General features: G+C 42.8%; 1 protein-coding gene across 3 annotated transcripts in view; it reads right to left on the minus strand.

Moving 5' to 3' along the window:
- STK38 (serine/threonine kinase 38) overlaps positions 1-18,371 on the minus strand; it is a 54,863-nt gene that overhangs the window by 29,767 nt on the left and 6,725 nt on the right. The window contains exons 2-4 of one of the 3 annotated variants that reach the window (XM_003276897.3): positions 16,788-16,923; positions 2,147-2,198; positions 900-1,022 (exon numbers count right to left, since the gene is read on the minus strand). In XM_003276897.3, the coding sequence (XP_003276945.1) occupies positions 900-1,022; positions 2,147-2,198; positions 16,788-16,918 (306 nt within the window). In that variant the 5' untranslated portion in view covers positions 16,919-16,923. Of the gene's footprint in view, positions 1-899; positions 1,023-2,146; positions 2,199-4,166; positions 4,195-16,787; positions 16,924-18,371 lie in introns of those variants that run through there. The other 2 variants (XM_030795669.1, XM_012496503.2) reach the window with 2 other exon arrangements.

The following is an 18,371-nucleotide window of genomic DNA, read 5'->3' on the forward strand; positions in this document are numbered from 1 at the left end:
TAGAGACAGGGTTTCACCATGTTGGTCAGGCTGGTCTCGAACTCCTGACCTTGTGATCTGCCCGCCTTGGCCTCCCAAAGTGCTGAGATTATAGGAGTGAGCCACCGCGCCTGGCCCCGGGGTACCAGGTTTTAATAATATACTGCTCCTTTTATACTTGCAATTATTACATCAGCAGGTCATCCACTTTGGGCATTTTTCATTAATGGGAATGACCTTGCATGGGCTCTTTCAAACTCTCCCCAACAGATTGCTCTTGTGCCCAAGCAGGATCATTTCCAAGAATTGAGGGGACAAAGTCGCAAATGTTTTCACCTCTCCACCACTACCTACATAACTCCTTTCTGTACATTCTCCCTCCTAGGGTCATCTTTTTAGAGCTGTATCAGTCTGGTGGGGAGAAATAAAGGGTGGAGATACACTACTAGTTTCCCTCTCGAGAGGCAGTGCAGTACTGGGAAAAACAAGTGCTTTGAGCTCAGGAAGTAGGGCCTAACTTCTGGTCCCAGTACTCAATGGCTGTGTGATAATAGGAGACATTATATATACCTTTAGAGTCTTAATTTCATCATTTATAAAATGGGTTACTGTCCTGATTATGGGAAAAAAGCAGCCTGTAAATAATAAATGTTGATTTCCTTCTACCTTTCAACTCTCCCCCTAAGTCAGTATTTAAACACCAACACTATCTCTGGCAAAACAGAGAACAGAGATCTGGGACCGTGGAAAGAAGAAAAAGAGAAAGCAGACAGACAAAGCAATTAGGATGTGGGGCTGGCATGCCTGACTCATGTAATTCCATATATTTCAGTTATATCAACAATCATGACTTAAGGGTATGTTAGAAGCTTTGAAGTTTTGCAATACTTTTGTACTTGACAAGTAGCTGTGATTTTTACCTCACCAAATGCTCCTCTGCCTATTACTTTTAAGGACTCAAAATCTTCCAATCCAAGTCTTGTTCTCTTCAAACGAAGAAACTCTGTTTCCTTCCGAGCATGTGCTGATCTCCGGAGTCGTTTCTAATATTTAAATAAGGAAGGGAGGAGAGGGGAAGGAACTGAAATTCTGAAACTCTGTAACAAGTCATGTTTGTGACTTACCCAGCTGGAAAACAGGTCCAAGTGGACTAGGGATAATCTTTTCACACATGAAAGCACCCCAGAAGGATCCTTAAGAGGTCACTTCTCCCTTTCCTGGCCTTTAGACACAACATCCAAGCCACACTGAACAGATGGGTGCCTCTGGGAACTCTGACTAACCTACTTCAGCAATCCACTATCCTAACATTTTTGGTGAAGGGAGGGATAAATAATCAATAATATTTTCCTTTATCCTGTTTAATATAAACAGTATGTTCTTATCTTTCCCTCTGGGTTAGTTACACATTGTATGCTCTAACTTTCTGTTATTTCTTTAAGTAGTGGGTATTTTTCACCACTGTCCTGGGTTCTGTAAGCCAATCCTATTTTTGAAGGCATTTCCACTGCCATTTCAGTTCCTTGCACAGTCCCTTGTTAACTATATTTTCTCCTACTATATCTGCGGGCACTGGGTGGAAGGGCTGATTTGAGATGGATACTTTGCCTTAATAAAGATTTCAGGAACATGACACACCAGGGCCTGTTGGGGCATGGGGGGAAAGGGGAGGGAGAGCATTAGGACAAATACCTCATGCATGCAGAGCTTAAAACCTAGATGACAGGTTGATAGGTGCAGCAAACCACTATGGCACATATATACCTATGTAATAAACCTGCAGGTTCAGCACATCTATCCCAGAAAAAGTAAAATAAATAAATAAATATTTCAACAATTTGCCCTACTCCTACGGAGACTTTTCAGTGAATTCTATAAAAATGCTACAACTTGCTCTTTTAAATTTTAATTTGATTTCATCCCTTCTTTCTCTTGGAATTCTAAATCTAGTTTACTATAACTGCACCTAGAGAAGCCTTCCTCTCCTAGGTACTTAATAATTAATCTGTCCCTCTGCATTAACACCCAAATCCGGAAGCACACTACCCTCAAGTTCCTCTGTTACTGAGCCAAAACCCTTCTCATGTGTACCAGGGCTAACAACTCGCTGGACAAGATACAACCTGCCATGCTGGGTTTTAAGGAAGACATTGCCAATGTTAATTACCTCCTCATCTTTTAGGCCTTCTTCTTCCATCACCTTTTCTAACTTCTTTTGTCTAAAACAAACAAAAACAAAAGATATATGAAATCACATCTGAATGATAACTTTCTGAAAATTCTGTAACTTAATACTGTAATTGCATTTTTAAAAATGACACAAACAGGTAAATCTCAAAATGTCTCATTAAAACAAAAAAAATTAAGTTACTAAGACAAGTAAAAAGATTTCCATCCTTTGTTAGGCCTACTTTTTTTTGGCGGGGGGAGGGGGGCAGGTTGCGAGGAGAGGAGACAGAGTTTTCTTCTGTCACCCAGGCTAGAATGCAGTGGCGCAATCTCAGCTCACTGAAATCTCCAGCTCACAGGCTCAAGCAATCCCACCTCAGCCTCCCAAGTAGCTAGGACTACAGGCGCGTGCCACCATAGCTGGCTAATTTTTAAATTTTTTGTAGAAATGAGGTCTTGCTATATTGCCCAGGCTGGTCTCAAACTCCAGCCTGACCTTCCAAAGTGTTGCGATTACAGGTGTGAGCCACCATGCCCCGCCCTTAGGTCTACATTTTTTAAAAGACTGTCTAACAAAGACTCTTGTTTCAAAAAAATGTCCTCTCTTGGTTTTGGGTGTTTTTTTTTTATTTTTTTTTTTCAGTTATTTCCTCCTTACCAAACCACAAAACAGCTGGTATTTGATAAACTCTTATATCATGCTGTTTCTTTCCCTCTCTCTGACTGAAGTCTACTTCCTTTATTTCTGCAAATTCCTCCTCCTCCCTGCCATGAGCAAAGGGTAACAAACAACAAAGGTAAAAGCAGAATTTGGAAATTTAAGGGGAAAAAGTGATCAAAAAGGTGACTGGCATCACTATCAAAACTCCATACATCAGGCTGGGTGTGGTGGCTCACGCCTGTGATCCCAGCACTTTAGGAGGTGAGGCAGATGGGTCACTTGAGGTCAGGAGTCCAAGACCAGCCTGGCCAACATGGTGAAACCCCGTCTCTACTAAAAATATAAAAATTAGGCCAGGTGCAGTGGCTCACGCCTGTAACCCCAACACTTTGGGAGGCCGAGGTGGGTGGATCACTTGAGGTCAGGAGTTCGAGACCAGACTGGCCAACATGGTGAAACCTGGTCTGTGCTAAAAATGCAAAAATTAGCCAGGCATAGTGGCATGCCCCTGTAATCCCAGCTACTTGGGAGGCTGAGACAGGAGAATCACTTGAACCCAGGAGGTGGAGGCTGCAGTGAGCAGAGATCACACCACTGCACTCCAGCCTTGGTGACAGAGTGAGACCCTGTTTCAAAAAAAAAAAAAAAAAGTCTGAGCGTGGTGGCTCACGCCTGTAATCCCAGCACTTTGGGAGGCTGAGGAGGGTGGATCATAAGGTCAGGAGTTCGAGACCAGCCTGGCCAACATGGTGAAACCCCATCTCTACTAAAAATACAAAAATCAGCTGGGCGTGGTGGCGAGCGCCTGTAGTCCCAGCTACTCGGGAGGCTGAGGCAGAAGAATTGCCTGAACTCGGGAGGCAGAGGCTGCAGTGAGTCAAGATCACGCCACTGCATACCAGCCTGGGTGACAGAGCAAGACTCCATCTCAAAAAAAAAAATGTATATATACACACATATATATATGTATATAAAAATTAGCTGGGCATAGTGACAGGTGCCTGTAGTCCCAGTTACTTGGGAGGGGCTGAGGCACAAGAATCACTTGAACCTGGGAGGCAGAGGTTGCAGTGAGGCGAGATCACACCACTGCACTCCAGCTCGGATGTCAGAGTGAGACTCTGTCTCAAAGAAAAAAAAAACCTTCAGACATCAAACTTTTGGAATACTGAACTTAGAAAGTGCATGCAGTAATGTTTTTGATCTATAGTCTCATAAAACTAAAAGAAGCAAGTAAAACTTCCTTACAACCAATTCCACAGAACCTTCATTTATTCAGCACAATAAGTGAAAGCACATGGCCTAGAATCTCTCCTCCACCACTCATCAGCATTCCAGATAAACAGGCAATACGTACAAACAGAGCAAAGAAGGATAAGACTGTACAGCATGCTGGCCGGGCGTGGTGGCTCACACCTGTAATCCTAGCCCTTTGGGAGGCTGAGGCAGGCAGATCACGAGGTCAGGAGATCGAGACCATCCTGGCTAACGCGGAGAAACCCCATCTCTACTAAAAATACAAAAAAAAAAAAAAAAATTAGCCGGGCGTGGTGGCGGGCGCCTGTAGTCCCAGCTACTCGGGAGGCTGAGGCAGGAGAATGTTGTGAACCCGGGAGGCGGAGCTTGCAGTGAGCCAAGATCGCGCCACTGCACTCCAGCCTGGGCGACAGAGCAAGACTCCGTTTCAAAAAAAAAAAAAAAAAAAAGAGTGTATAGTATGCTGCAGAAATAGCATGTAGTCCATTGTGGCTGATGCACACAGCACTTCAAATGCCACACCAAGAAGGTTGGATCTCATTCTGTAGACAACTGAGTGCTAAAAGAGGCTTGTGTGCAAAGGAGTGATGTAATAAGATTTCTTTTTTTTTTTTTTTTTTTTTTTTTTTTTTTTTTTTTTTGAGATGGAGTCTCACTCAGTCGCCCAGGCTGGAGTGCAGTGGCGCAATCTCGGCTCACTCCAAGCTCCGCCTCCTGGGTTCACACCATTCTCCTGCCTCAGCTTCCCGAGTAGCTGGGACTACAGGCGCCCGCCACCACGCCCAGCTAATTTCTTTTTTTTGTATTTTTAGTAGAGACGGATTTCGCCATTTTAGCCAGGATGGTCTCGATCTCCTGACCTCGTGATCCACCGGTCTCGGCCTCCCAAAGTGCTGGGATTACAGGCGTGAGCCACCGCACCCGGCTAGATTTCTATTTTAGAATGGTAGCGAGTAGCAATGAGGATCTGATGGACTGGCAGGGAAAGCAACTGAGAAAGATCAGAGGCTAGTTGAGAGTTATTGTAATGATTCAGATGTACAGTAAAGATCTGGAACTAGGGCAGGAAAACTAGAATGAAGTGAATAGAGCTATTGCAAATATGACCAACTGGCAATAGGAGTCAAGAGAAAAGCCTTATAATTTCCTGTCTAGAGGGATATGATGCCACTAATCAAGACAAGAAACACAGAGAGAGGAACACGAATAGTTCTCCCAGTTCACGGAATATTTTGGGATACATGTGCATCTATGTGTGCACATGTATTGGAGAGAAAAGGCTGTACTCTAAGTAGTTTCGGGAGTGTAAATTAATTCCATTGCAAGTGGTTAGGTAGTCGAAGCAGAGAAGAATAAGAAAAGTATGGCCGGGCACGGTGGCTCACGCTTGTAATCCCAGCACTTTGGGAAGCCGAGGCGGGCGGATCACGAGGTCAGGAGATTGTGACCACAGTGAAACCCTGTCTCTACTAAAAATACAAAAAAATTAGCCGGGCGTGCTGGCGGGCGCCTGTAGTCCCAGCTACTCGGAGAGGCTGAGGCAGGAGAATGGCGTGAACCCGGGAGGCGGAGCTTGCAGTGAGCCGAGATTGTGCCACTGCACTCCAGCCTGGGTGACAGTGCGAGACTCCGTCTCAAAAAAAAAAAAAAAAAAAAAAAAAAGAATAAGAAAAGTCAAAGCATAACATGCTAGGCAAAAGCTCTAAGAACACAGCTGTGGTCAGCTCTTTTTGTGCCTTGAGTACTAAACACCATCATACGTCCTGACTATACGTTTTTGAATGACTACATCAGAATGGGCTACACGTCCAGTGCACTATCCACTGTGTCACAAAACTGGCTCCTTCTAATTATATTTTAAATCTAAATACAAACTAAGAGGTTTTCCACAGCTTTACTGAAGTGTAATTAAATTGGTTGCAGAACACCTGCCTGAGAGTGAAGTTAACTCCTTGAACACAATCAGATTATTTCATTAGAGAAAGTATCCAGAAAAAAAAAGCCTATCCATGATAACGATTAGGACCAGGTCCACAAAGACCTTGAGGACACCAAAAACAGCAAGGACAGCCTGAAATGAGACTTAAAAATGACATCCTCTGTGAGATGATATCAAAGGAATTACTGATAACTTGGTTAGATTCATGGTGGCATTTGCATTATGCAAGAAAATGGCCATATTTTTGGAAATGCATACTTGAGAGTATGTAGGATTAAAATGACAGATGTTTGGAATTTACCTTAAAACACGACAGCAAGAAAAAACAAAATGAGATAGATGAAGAAAATGTACCAAAGCCCTAAAATTATTAAATCTGAGGGATGAATATATTGAAACAGGGTCACTATATTATTCCACCTATGTTTAAACTTGTTCATAATGAAAAAGAATAGCAGGACTCTCCACACAGGCATGTTCTCTGGTAGCAGTGCCAGGTTAACTAACACTCCAGCCTTTGATGAAGCCACTCTTCCCTTCAATTCCAATGTTCAAAACCAGAACCCTGGGAGAGAGACCGAGCCACTTTCACACTTAGAGGCCATATCCAGCCTCACCCCATTGATGCCTTCCACGTGTTCCATTCAGTTGTGTGTGTGTTCATTTCCTATATGAGAGAGTGGTAAGTCCTTCTGAAGGCAGGGAATATATCTGAATTCCCTCTGTCCACTAAGAATAGTGCTTTGTACACAGCTACTTTCTAAATGTATGCTGCTAAATTTTAAAAAGTCAGAATGTATAGCAATGTGCAGACACATTCATGACTACTACTTACAATTAGCCCCCTTTTCTAATCTAATTTAGGGTCCCCTCTTGGCATAGCCTGATTTGGAGGTAGCAGGGATGACAGAATAGGGCTATTCCACCCTAACTGAAAACAGATAGTATTTTGGTGAGACACTGAAAACCAGGAAAAATAGTGTATTTAACAGGACTAGGGCCAGGCATGGTGGCTCACACCTGTAATCTCAGCACTTTGGGAGGCTGAGGCCGGCACACTGCCTGAGGCCGGGAGTTGGAGACCAGCCTGGCCAACATGGTGAAACCCCATCTCTACTAAAAATACAAAAATTAGCCGGGCGTGGTGGCACGTGCCTGTAATCCCAGCTACTCAGGAGGCTGAGGCAGGAAAATCTCTGGAACCTGGGAGGCAGAGGTTGCAGTGAGCTGAGATCGTGCCACTGAACTCCAGCCTGGGTGACAGAGCGAGATTCTGTCAGAAAGAAAAGACAAGAGAAGAGAGGCGACAGAGCGAGATTCTGTCAGGAAGAGAAGACGGGAGGGGAGGGCTGTGATTATATCTCCATGATTAAAATTCAGAAAATGTCTAATAAATACTTTTTTTTTTTTTGAGACAAGAGTCTTACTCTGTCACCCAGGCTGAAGTGCAGTGGTACTATCTCGGCTCACTGCAACCTCCGCCTCCTGGGTACAAGTGATTCTCCTGCCTCAGCCTCCCGAATAGCTGGGATTACAGGTGCCCACCACCAAGCCCAGCTAATTTTTGTATTTTTAGTAGAGATGGGGTTTCACCATGTTGGCCAGTCTGGTCTCAAACTCCTGACCTCAAGTGATCCACCCACCTTGGCCTCTCAAAAAGTACAGGGATTACAGGCGTGAGCCACCACACCCAGCCTTTTTCCTTTTTTTCTTTTTGGAGACAAGAGTCTAGCTCTGTCACCCAGGCTGGAGTGCAGAGCACAATCTCGGCTCACTGCAACCTCTGCTTCCCGGGTTCAGGTGATTCTTGTGCCTCAACCTCCCCAGTAGCTGGGATTACCGGCATATGCCACCATGTGTGGCTAATTTTTGTACTTTTAGTAGACACGGGGTTTCATCATGTTGCATAGGCTGGTCTTCAGCCCCTAACCTCAAGTGATCCACCCACCTGGGCCTCCCAAAGTGCTGGGATTACAGGTGTGAGCCCCTGTACCCAGCCAGAAATACCCTAAAATTAACACTACACAGATTCTTTAAAATCTCAACAAATTACTTCAATTCTACCCTCTGGTTTGACTGATATCTGGTCAGTGAAGAACATTAGGAGGTCTGGACTTACTCATTCTTGAGACTTAAATAAAACTGACACTGGATCACTAATAATAATCACGTATCTCTACTTAGTATTAGATAAGACCAAATGAGGAATTTCTCCAGTTAAGAAAACATAGATGAGAAAATCTAAGAGGAGCTGCAGAACACAGAAATTCTCAGTAAAATGTATGAAAGACTTTGTTTGATTTGGGAAGAGAAAAGCTTACCATTATTACCTATTAAATTAGGTGTTTATGGTTTTAATTAATCCACCTAACTAGTATTCATGAAGAAAAGAAACAACTGAAAATGTTTTGTAAAAGGAAATGCCAGTTTCCTCAGATTTGATTTCAAACTGCTATGAATTATCTAAAACATTATTTTTTAATGAATAAGTAGACAACTGTCAATACCTACTAGGTACCTAGGATCACATACAGAGAGAATACAAAGAGAGCTGCTGCTCCTAGAGGAGGTCACAACCGAGGCTCCCACTGAAGGCAAAACACAGACTGAAGGAATAGAGCAGATTCACTTGCCCTATTGAGCGCTTATGATCTAACAGTGGTATTAACAGGAGACCATCAGGTGGCTTTCTGCAGCACTGTGTGATGGACACTAGATTCAGGGGGTTTATATTATTTTTAAACCAATCTGTAGAAGCTGCTATATTGTTTCTATGAAACTGCTCAAAGTTATCATATTTTATGTTTATACAGGAAACAATTCCCAGATGAATTTTATTCTTTCTTCTATCTCTGGGCTTTGGACACGTATCCCCTTGCAGTAAATCCTTTGTTTCAACTATAAACTAGTGTTCTACTATGATGGAACAGAGCAAGAGTTGCATAGCAATGCTAGGAATAACAGATATTTTAAAGGTACCTAGACAAGACACAAAATAAAAAAGAAAGAAAATTTGTATTACAACTTGGTCTCAAAATTTACTAGCCCAATACTTATTATTTCAAACCTCCATCATATATTATCTCTTCATTATCAATTGTCTCATATCATCAAAACTTTATTTATCAAGGTCCCGCAATGTGTCCCTCCAGAACATCAAAAAGGTTGCAAATTCAGGCCAGGCAATCGTGGCTCATGCCTGTAATCCCAACACTTTGGGAGGCTAAGGATGGCCTGAGCCCAGGAGTTTGAGACGGCAGTGAGCCATGATCACATCATTGCACTCCAGCCTGGGTGACACAGTGAGACCTTGTCTGCAAAAAAAAAAAAAAAGGCTTTAAACCTTGTTTCTCACAATCCAACTTAGTTTACTTCTGAGGTAACTCTTGTCAATCACTTTTTTAAAAATTTTCTAGGAACAATAAAGCCTGAAAGTCTTATTGAGCTGTATCAGTAAATCCAAAACCTACTGGCAGCTCATACAAAAAAGAGGGTACTAGCTGGGTGTGATGGCTCACACCTGTAATCCCAGCACTTTGGGAGGCCAAGGCGGGTGGATCACTTGAGGTCAGGAACTCAAGACCAGCCTGGCCAATGTGGTGAAACCCCATCTATACTAAAAATACAAAAATTAGGCCAAGCACAGTGGCTCACACAGTCTGGGAAGCTGAGGTGGGCAGATCACCTCAGGTCAGGAATTCAAGACCAGACTGGCCAACATGGTGAAACCCTGCTTCTACTAAAGATACAAAAATTAGCCAGGCATAGTAGTACATGTCTGCAATCTCAGCTACATGGGAGGCTGAGGCAGGAGAATCACTTGAACCTGGGAGGCAGCGACTGCAGTGAGCTGATATTATGCCATTGCACTCTAGCCTGGGCAAAAGAGCAAAACTCCGTCTCAAAAACCAAATGAAAATACAAAAATTAGCCCGACGTGGTGGCATGCTCCTGTAATCCCAGCTACTTGGGAGGCTGAGGCAGGAGAATTGCTTGAACCCAGGAGGTTGCCGTGAGCCAAGATGGCACCACTGCCCTCCAGCCTGTGCAACACAGTGAGACTCAAAAAGAGGGTACTCAACAAAAAAAGATCTACAAGGATATATTAGTTCTGAAAGGCTCAAAGTACTAGTGCATTGTTGTTTTTCTTAAAGTGATGGCGTCTTGTTTAGTTGCCCAAGCTGGAGTGCAGTGGCACAAGCATAGCTCACTGCAGCCTCAAACTCCTGAGCTCAAGAGATCCTCCCACCTCAGCCTTCTGAGTAGTTAGAACTACAGGTGCACACCACCACACGTGGCTTACTGTTCTTTAATGGAAAATAATGGTAATTTTATAAACAACCAAAAACAAACATTCTAACCCTCTTAAATATCTAACATTCTCTTCTCACTGTCTTTTGATTAATCTGGTCTTTTAAAAAAAGCAAAACCACCAATGCTGTATTTTTAAAATTTTGTTTATTTTTATATAACCTTCTCTGCTTCTGGAACCACTGAAACTTTTAGAAGGCTTTTCTATCTTAAGAATCCAAAGAACGCAAAGCACTGCTGTCTGCTCATTTTGGGGTACCATATTAGTGTTCATCACAATGTACCATTTATTAGTAATGTAAACAAAACCATACATCATCCTGTTCCTGCAGAATGTGATACATGCCAATAATAAACCGTAGCTAGGGCAGAACCAGCAGGATAAAACCCAACTACTAAACAAGTGGCTAAATCAAAACTCATAACTATTGGCTTTATAATTACAACCCCAGTAGCTATGATTTCAAGAAGTGACTGTATTTGAAATAACTGTCTCCACAGGTTTCACCTGCCTAAAGATAACCTGAACAGATTTACGTTTGAATTCCCCATGACCCTAACACGGGACACTGTGCAGACACTTGTTTACTCCAGTTAACAGCAGCTAGCCACCACCAAGCATAAAACATCTGACTATTCCGGCCGGGCGCGGTGGCTCACGCTTGTAATCCCAGCACTTTGGGAGGCCAAGGCGGGCGGATCACGAGGTCAGGAGATCGAGACCACGGTGAAACCCCGTCTCTACTAAAAATACAAAAAAATTAGCCGGGCGTGGTGGCGGGCGCCTGTAGTCCCAGCTACTCGGAGAGGCTGAGGCAGGAGAATGGCGTGAACCCGGGAGGCGGAGCTTGCAGTGAGCCGAGATTGCGCCACTGCACTCCAGCCTGGGTGACAGAGCGAGACTCCGTCTCAAAAAAAAAAATCTGACTATTCCACATACAGAACGGCATATTTAAGGTCAAATTATATATCCCATGTAAATTATCATTTACACCCTCATGAAGAACAGAATTGCAAAGATCCTTATCAAAATATTAGCATATCAACCCAGCAACATAAAGGAGATAATACAATGTCATCAAGAGGATTTTACCCCTGAAACGTAAAGTTAGTCTGACATTCAAAAATCAGTCCATGTAACTCACCATATTGAAAGAATAAAGGAGAAAAACAGTATGACCGTTATGAAGACGCTGAAAAAGCATTTGAAAAAAATTCAACACCCACAAAAAAATCAAAACAAAACAAATGACAAAAACAAAAAATAATAATAAAAAGAAAAAATTCAACACCTACTCATGATAAAAATTCTTAGCTCCTCAGCCAAATTGGAACTCATGCTAAGCGCAGTGGCTCGCACTTGTAATCCCAAAACTTTGTGAGGCTGAAGCAGGAGGACTGACTGAGGCCAGGAGTTCAAGATAAGCCTAGTCAACATAGTGATATCCTGTCTCTACAAAAAGGTAAAAATAAAATTAGCCAGGTGTGGTGGCACATACCTATAGTCCCAGCTACTCGGAAGGCTGAGGTGGAAGAATCACCAGAGCCCAGGAGGTCAAGGCTGCAGTGAGCCATGATTGTGACACCTCACTCCAACCTGGGTTAAAGCAAGACCCTGTCTCTAAAAAAATAAAAAAAATTTTTAACCCAAATTAGAACATAAGGAAACTGCCTCAACCTATAAACGGCATCTTTAGTAAAACAGTGAGCACGTTAGCTCTTAAATCAAGAAGAAAACAAAGATATCCACTCCCACTACTTCTATTCAACATTTTACTGGAATTCCCAGCTAGTGCACTAAGGCAAGCAAAAAAAAAAGGTGAATAGATTGAAAAGGAAGTAAAACTGTCTCTACCTGAATATCTGAATATCACAATATTGTTTACATAGAAAATCCTAAATATGCAAATTTTAAAAAATCTAGAATAATTAGAAAGTTGCAGAATACAAGATCAATATACAAAATTCAGTTATATGTCTATATCCTGGCAGCAAACAACTGGACAGTGAAATTCTAAATAGCATCCAGAAAACCCCCAAATATTAGAAATAGATTAACAAGACATGTAAGATGCACACACTAAAAATTACGAAAACACTGTTGAGAAAAACTAAAGAAGACCTTAAAAATGGAGACATGGGCCAGGTGCAGTAGCTCATGCCTGTAATCCCGGCACTTTGGGAGGCCGAGGCGGATGGATCACCTGAGGTCAGGAGTTCGAGGCCAGCCTGGCCAACATGGTGAAACTCTGTCTCTATTAAAAATACAAAAAATTAGCCGGGGTGGTGGCAGGTGCCTGTAGTCCCAGCTACTTAGGAGGCTGGGGCAGGAGAATTGCTTGAACATGGGAGACGGAGGTTGTAGTGACCCGAGATCACACCATTGCACTCCAGCCTGGGCAGCAATAGCAAAACTCCGTCTCAAACAAACAAGCAAGCAAGCAAACAAACAACAAGAAAAACAGAGATCTGCAATGTCCATGTAACAGAAGACTCAATATTGTTAAGATGTCGATTCTCCACAAACTGATCTACAGAGTCAATATAATTCCAACAGTAATTCCAGGCCAGGTGCAGTGGCTCATACCTATAATCCCAACACTTTGGGAGGCCAAGGTGGGTGGATCACAAAGTCAAGAGATCAAGACCATCCTGGCCAACGTGGTGAAACCCCATCTCTACTAAAAATACAAGAATTAGCTGGGTGTGGTGGCGCGTGCCTGTAGTCCCAGCTGTTAGGGAGGCTGAGACAGGAGAATAGCTTGAACCCAGGAGGCAGAGCTTGCAGAGATCCGAGATCACGCCACTGCACCCCAGCCTGGCGGCAGAGCAAGACTCCATCTCAAAAAAAAAAGAAAAAAAAAAAGCAACATAATTCCACTGGGCTTTTCCGTAGAAATTAATAACTTGACTCTAAAATTTATAATAAAATGCAAAGAACACAGAATACTCAAAGCAATCTTAAAATAAAATGACCAAAGCTGGAGGACTTACACATTACCTGACTTCAAAACTTACTACAAAGCTACAGTAATCAAAACAGGGTGAGACTGGCTAAGGACAGACAAGGAGATCAATGGGACAGAAAAAGAAAGCCCAGAAATGAATTCACACCTATATGTCACTTGATTTTCAAGAAAAGTGTCACAGCAATCTCATGGGGGAAGATCTTTTCCTTTGCTAAAATAACTGATATCCAAAAGGATAAAAATCAATCTGAACTCTCCACCTCATATCATACACATCTATTAATTCAATATGGATCACAGAACTAAATGTAAAAACTACATCTAAAAAACTTCCAAAATGGAACATAGGAGAAAATCCTTATGACTTGGGGATAAATAAAGGTTTCTGGCCAGGCACAGTAGCTAACGTTAAGTCCAGCACTTTGGGAGGCTGAGGTGGGAGGACTGCTTGAGGACAGGAATTCAAGACCAGCCTGGTCAACATAGCAAGAGCTTGACTCTAAAAAAAAAAAAAAAAATTATTTTTTTAATTTTAATTTTTTTTTTTTTTTTGAGACTGAGTTTCGCTCTCGTTGCCCAGGCTGGAGTGCAGTGGTGTGATCTCGGCTCACCGCAACCTCCGCCTCCCGGGTTCAAGCGATTCTCCTGCCTCAGCCTCCCGAGTAGCTGAGATTACAGGCATGCGCCACCACCGCGCCCAGCTAATTCTGTATTTTTAGTAGAGACGGGGTTTCTCCATGTTGGTCGGGCTGGTCTCGAACTCCTGACCTTAGGTGATCCGCCCACCTCAGCCTCCCAAAGTGCTGGGATTACAGGTGTGAGCCACCGTGCCTGGCCCAAATTAGTTGATTTTTTTAAAAAGAAGAAAGGTTTTTTAGAAAGGTCACAGAATACAATAACCATTAAAAAAACATGCCAAATTTTATTTCATCAATATTTAAAACCTCTGCTTGCCTAAAGATTTTGTTAACAAGATGAGCAGGAAAGCCAAAGATTGGGAGAGATTACTTACGAAACATACACATGACAAAGGTCTGATATGTAGGACAAACAAAGAACTCCTGCAACTCAATAATAAAGACAACTCAATTTTTTTAAACACTCAAAAAATCTCAACAAACATTTCCACAAAGGAAGATGCACAAATGGCCAAAAAGCACATAAAAATGTTCAACATCATTAGTCATCAGGGAAATGCAAAATAAAAATCACAGTGAGATATCACTAAATATCCACCAAAATAACTAAAACACTGACAACGCAAACATTAGCAAAAATGTAAAGTAACTGGAACTCTCATATATTAATAATATTTTGGAAAAAGGTCTAGCAGTTTCTTACAAAACTAAACATATAGCTATGTACATGATTCAGCAATTCCACTGAATCTCTCTAGATGTTTATCTGAGAACTGAAAACAAATGTTCACAAGATTGGTACAAAAATGTTCATAGAAGTTTATTCAAAATAGCCAAAAAAAAGAACCCAGGTGTTTATCAACAGGAGAATGGATAAACAAACTAAGATATAGTCAGACAGAATAGTACCAACAATCAAAAGGAACAAATTATTGATGCACATAGCAACACAGAGGAACCTCAAAAACATGCTGGCCGAGTGTGGTGGCTCACATCTGTAAATCCCAGCACTTTGGAAGGCTAAGGTGGGAGGATCACTTGAACCCCGGAGTTCAAGACCAGCCTATGCACCTGTAGTCCCAGCTACTTGGGAGGCTGAGGCAGGAGGATCGCTTGAGCCTGGGAGGTCAAGGCTGCAGTAAGCTATGATCGTGCCACTGCACACCAGCCTGGGCAACAAAACCACACCCCATCTCAACAACAACAAAACATACGTTAAATGAAAGATGTCTTGCTCAAATGAGTACATACTACATGTTTCCATTTATGTGTTCCACTTGTATGAAATAGGCAAAACTATGATAGAAACAGAATCACGGCCGGGCGCGGTGGCTCACGCCTGTAATCCCAGCACTTTAAGAGGCTGAGGCAGGTGGATCACGAGGTCAGGAGATCAAGACCATCCTGGCTAACACGGTGAAACCCCGTCTCTACTAAAAATACAAAAACAAAATTAGCTGGGCATGGTGGCAGGCGCCTGTAGTCCCAGCTACTCGGGAGGCTAAGGTGGGAGAATGGCGTGAACCTGGGAGGCGGAGCTTACAGTGAGCCGAGATCACGCCACTGCACTCCAGCCTGGGCAACAGAGTGAGACTCTGTCTCAAAAAAAAAAAAAAAAAAAAAAAAAAAAAATCACAACAGTGGCTGTCTTTGTCTAAGGTTGAAGAACCAAGAGGCATGAACATTTTTTCTGGGAGAGATAATGTTCTCCGTTTTGACAAAGGTTTAAGTTATACAAGTGTATGCATTTGTCAAAACTCATAAAATGGTACCCTTCAACTTGTGCATTCCATTGTATATAAATTTTACACCCTTCCCCAGAAAGTATAAATACTGAACTCTAATTAATGTTATATAAGCAGAAATATTCAGAAGTATACTGATGTCTACAACATACTTTGAAGGAGGAAAAAATTAAGATGGATTGGATGGGCACAGTGGCTCACGCCTATAACCCCAGCACCTTGGGAGGCCAAGAGGTCAAGAGATCAAGACCATCCTGGCCAACACGGTGAAACCCTGTCTCTACTAAAAATACAAAAATTAGCCAAGCGTGGTGGCTCACACCTATAGTCCCAGCTACTTGGGAGACTGAGGCAGGAGAATCACTTGAACCCAGGAGGCAGAGGTTGCAGTGAGCTGAGGTCATGCCATTGCACTCCAGCCTGGGCAACAGAGTGAGATTCGATCTCAAAAATAAATAAATTAATTAATTAATTAATTATAAGTTACTAAGTGAACAGTATACACCAGATCAGTAATAACAATAGCTGATACTACCACCATTAACTAAGTGACTACTATGTGTGAAACACTATGGTACATACTCACATGTTATATCTAATCCCCAACACAATCCTGCAAGGCAAGTACTATTATCCCCATTTTCCTGATGAGGGAACCAATTCACAGAAAGACTAAGGAACTTATTAGAGCTTCATACAGCTATTCAATGAAACTGGCAGGACTCTAAACCCAAGTCTGACTCCAAAAGGGCTGCTATTCCATTATACCACTCTGCCTTAACAATTAACTCCTCGGATTGGGCCTAATTTTTTTTAAGATACAGAGTCTCAGTGTTGCTCAGGCTGGCCTCAAATTCCTGGGCTAAAGCAATCCTTCCAACTCGACCTCCCAAGTACCATTTTTTTTCTTGGATTTCAATAGAAGTTTGTGTTATTGACTTGTAGGCATAAGTGGGTTAATGGCAGGGACTTTGAAAATCCCTTTCACTGTCATTCCATTATGATAGTCTATAATAAGGCTGCTACTATTCTTGTCTCCTTTCAGCATTATAAGTGTTTTACAATACGAGAAAGGAATGCCACAACCATGACACAATTTTTTCAAACAAAATTCTTTACCTCATTTCTCGTTCTTCATGTTGAGCGATAAGGTTGCTATAAAAATTCTCCAGTGTCACTTTGGTCATTGTCACCCTTTCCTTTGTGTGGTTACTCATGGATGAGCAAGGTGTTGAGCCTGTCATTGCCATGGCTGCTAGAAACAAAGAAAAGAAGAGGTGTTAGATTTGGAGTTAGAATCCACCCATTGTGCACTCTCCTACCCTACTGGTAGGAATGTAAATTGGTACAAGTTTTCTGGAGGACAAACAGGTAATATGTAACAAAAGCCAGACAAAGAGAATACTTAGTGAAAATAAATATAAATTACTGTCCTATGACCCAGAAATCCCACCCCTAGATATAAAGACTAGAGAAACCGTCACACGGGCTTCTAAAGAGACATACACAGGATGTTCAGCACAGAGAGGATATTCATCATGCGCTTGTGTTATGGGAAGTTGGAGGCACTTAAGTAAGAAAATAAAGAGCTGTGGCTGCATAGGAAATACCATGCAACAACCAGAAAACCAGAAGCAACTCTACCTGTACCTGTAAGTCACACAAATATATCTTTTTTTTTTCTTTTTGAGATGGAGTTTTGCTCTTGTTGCCCAGGCTGGAGTGCGACAGGATGATCCTGGCTCACAGCAACCTCCGCCTTCCAGGTTCAAGTGATTCTCCTGCCTCAGTTTCCTGAGTAGCTGGGATTACAGGCATGCACCACCACGCCCGGCTAATTTTGTATTTTTAGTAGAGAAGGGGCCGCCTCAGCCTCCCAAAGTGCTGGGATTACAACTGTGAGCCACCGCGCCCGGCCCACAAATATATCTTCATTTATTTATTTATTTGTTTGTTTTTGAGGAGTCTCGCTCTGTCGCCCAGGCTGGAGTGCAGTGGTGCGATCTCCGCTCACTGCAACCTACACCTCCCAGGTTCACGCCATTCTCCTGCCTCAGCCTCCCAAGCAGCTGGGACTACAGGCGCCCACCAATACGCCCAGCTAATTTTTTGTATTTTTAGTAGAGACGGGATTTCACCATGTTAACCAGGATGGTCTCAAACTCCTGACCTCAAGATCCGCCCCCCTCAGCCTCCCAAAGTGCTGGGATAACAGGCGTGAGCCACCGTGCCCGGCCCACAAATATATCTTTAATACATGTCAGTGCAAGTGCATACTGCATTTTTAAAAAGAGAACAAGATCACAATACCATATAGGTAAATTAAGAATATATAGTAAACCACACGCCTGTAATCCCGGCTTCCTGGGAGGCCAAGACAGAGGTCTGCTTGAGTCCCCAAGTTTAAGACTAGCCTGGGCCGGGCGCGGTGGCTCACGCTTGTAATCCCAGCACTTTGGGAGGCCGACGCAGGCGGATCACGAGGTCAGGAGATCGAGACCATGGTGAAACCCCCGTCTCTGCTAAAAATACAAAAAATTAGCTGGGCGTGGTGGCAGGCGCCTGTAGTCCCAGCTACTCGGAGAGGCTGAGGCAGAAGAATGGCGTGAACCCGGGAGGCGGAGCCTGCAGTGAGCCGAGATCTCACCACTGCACTCCAACCTGGGTGACAGAGCGAGACTCTGTCACAAAAAAAAACAACAC

Source organism: Nomascus leucogenys, chromosome 17 (assembly GCF_006542625.1).
Source record: "Nomascus leucogenys isolate Asia chromosome 17, Asia_NLE_v1, whole genome shotgun sequence".
NCBI classification, from domain to species: Eukaryota; Metazoa; Chordata; class Mammalia; order Primates; family Hylobatidae; genus Nomascus; species Nomascus leucogenys.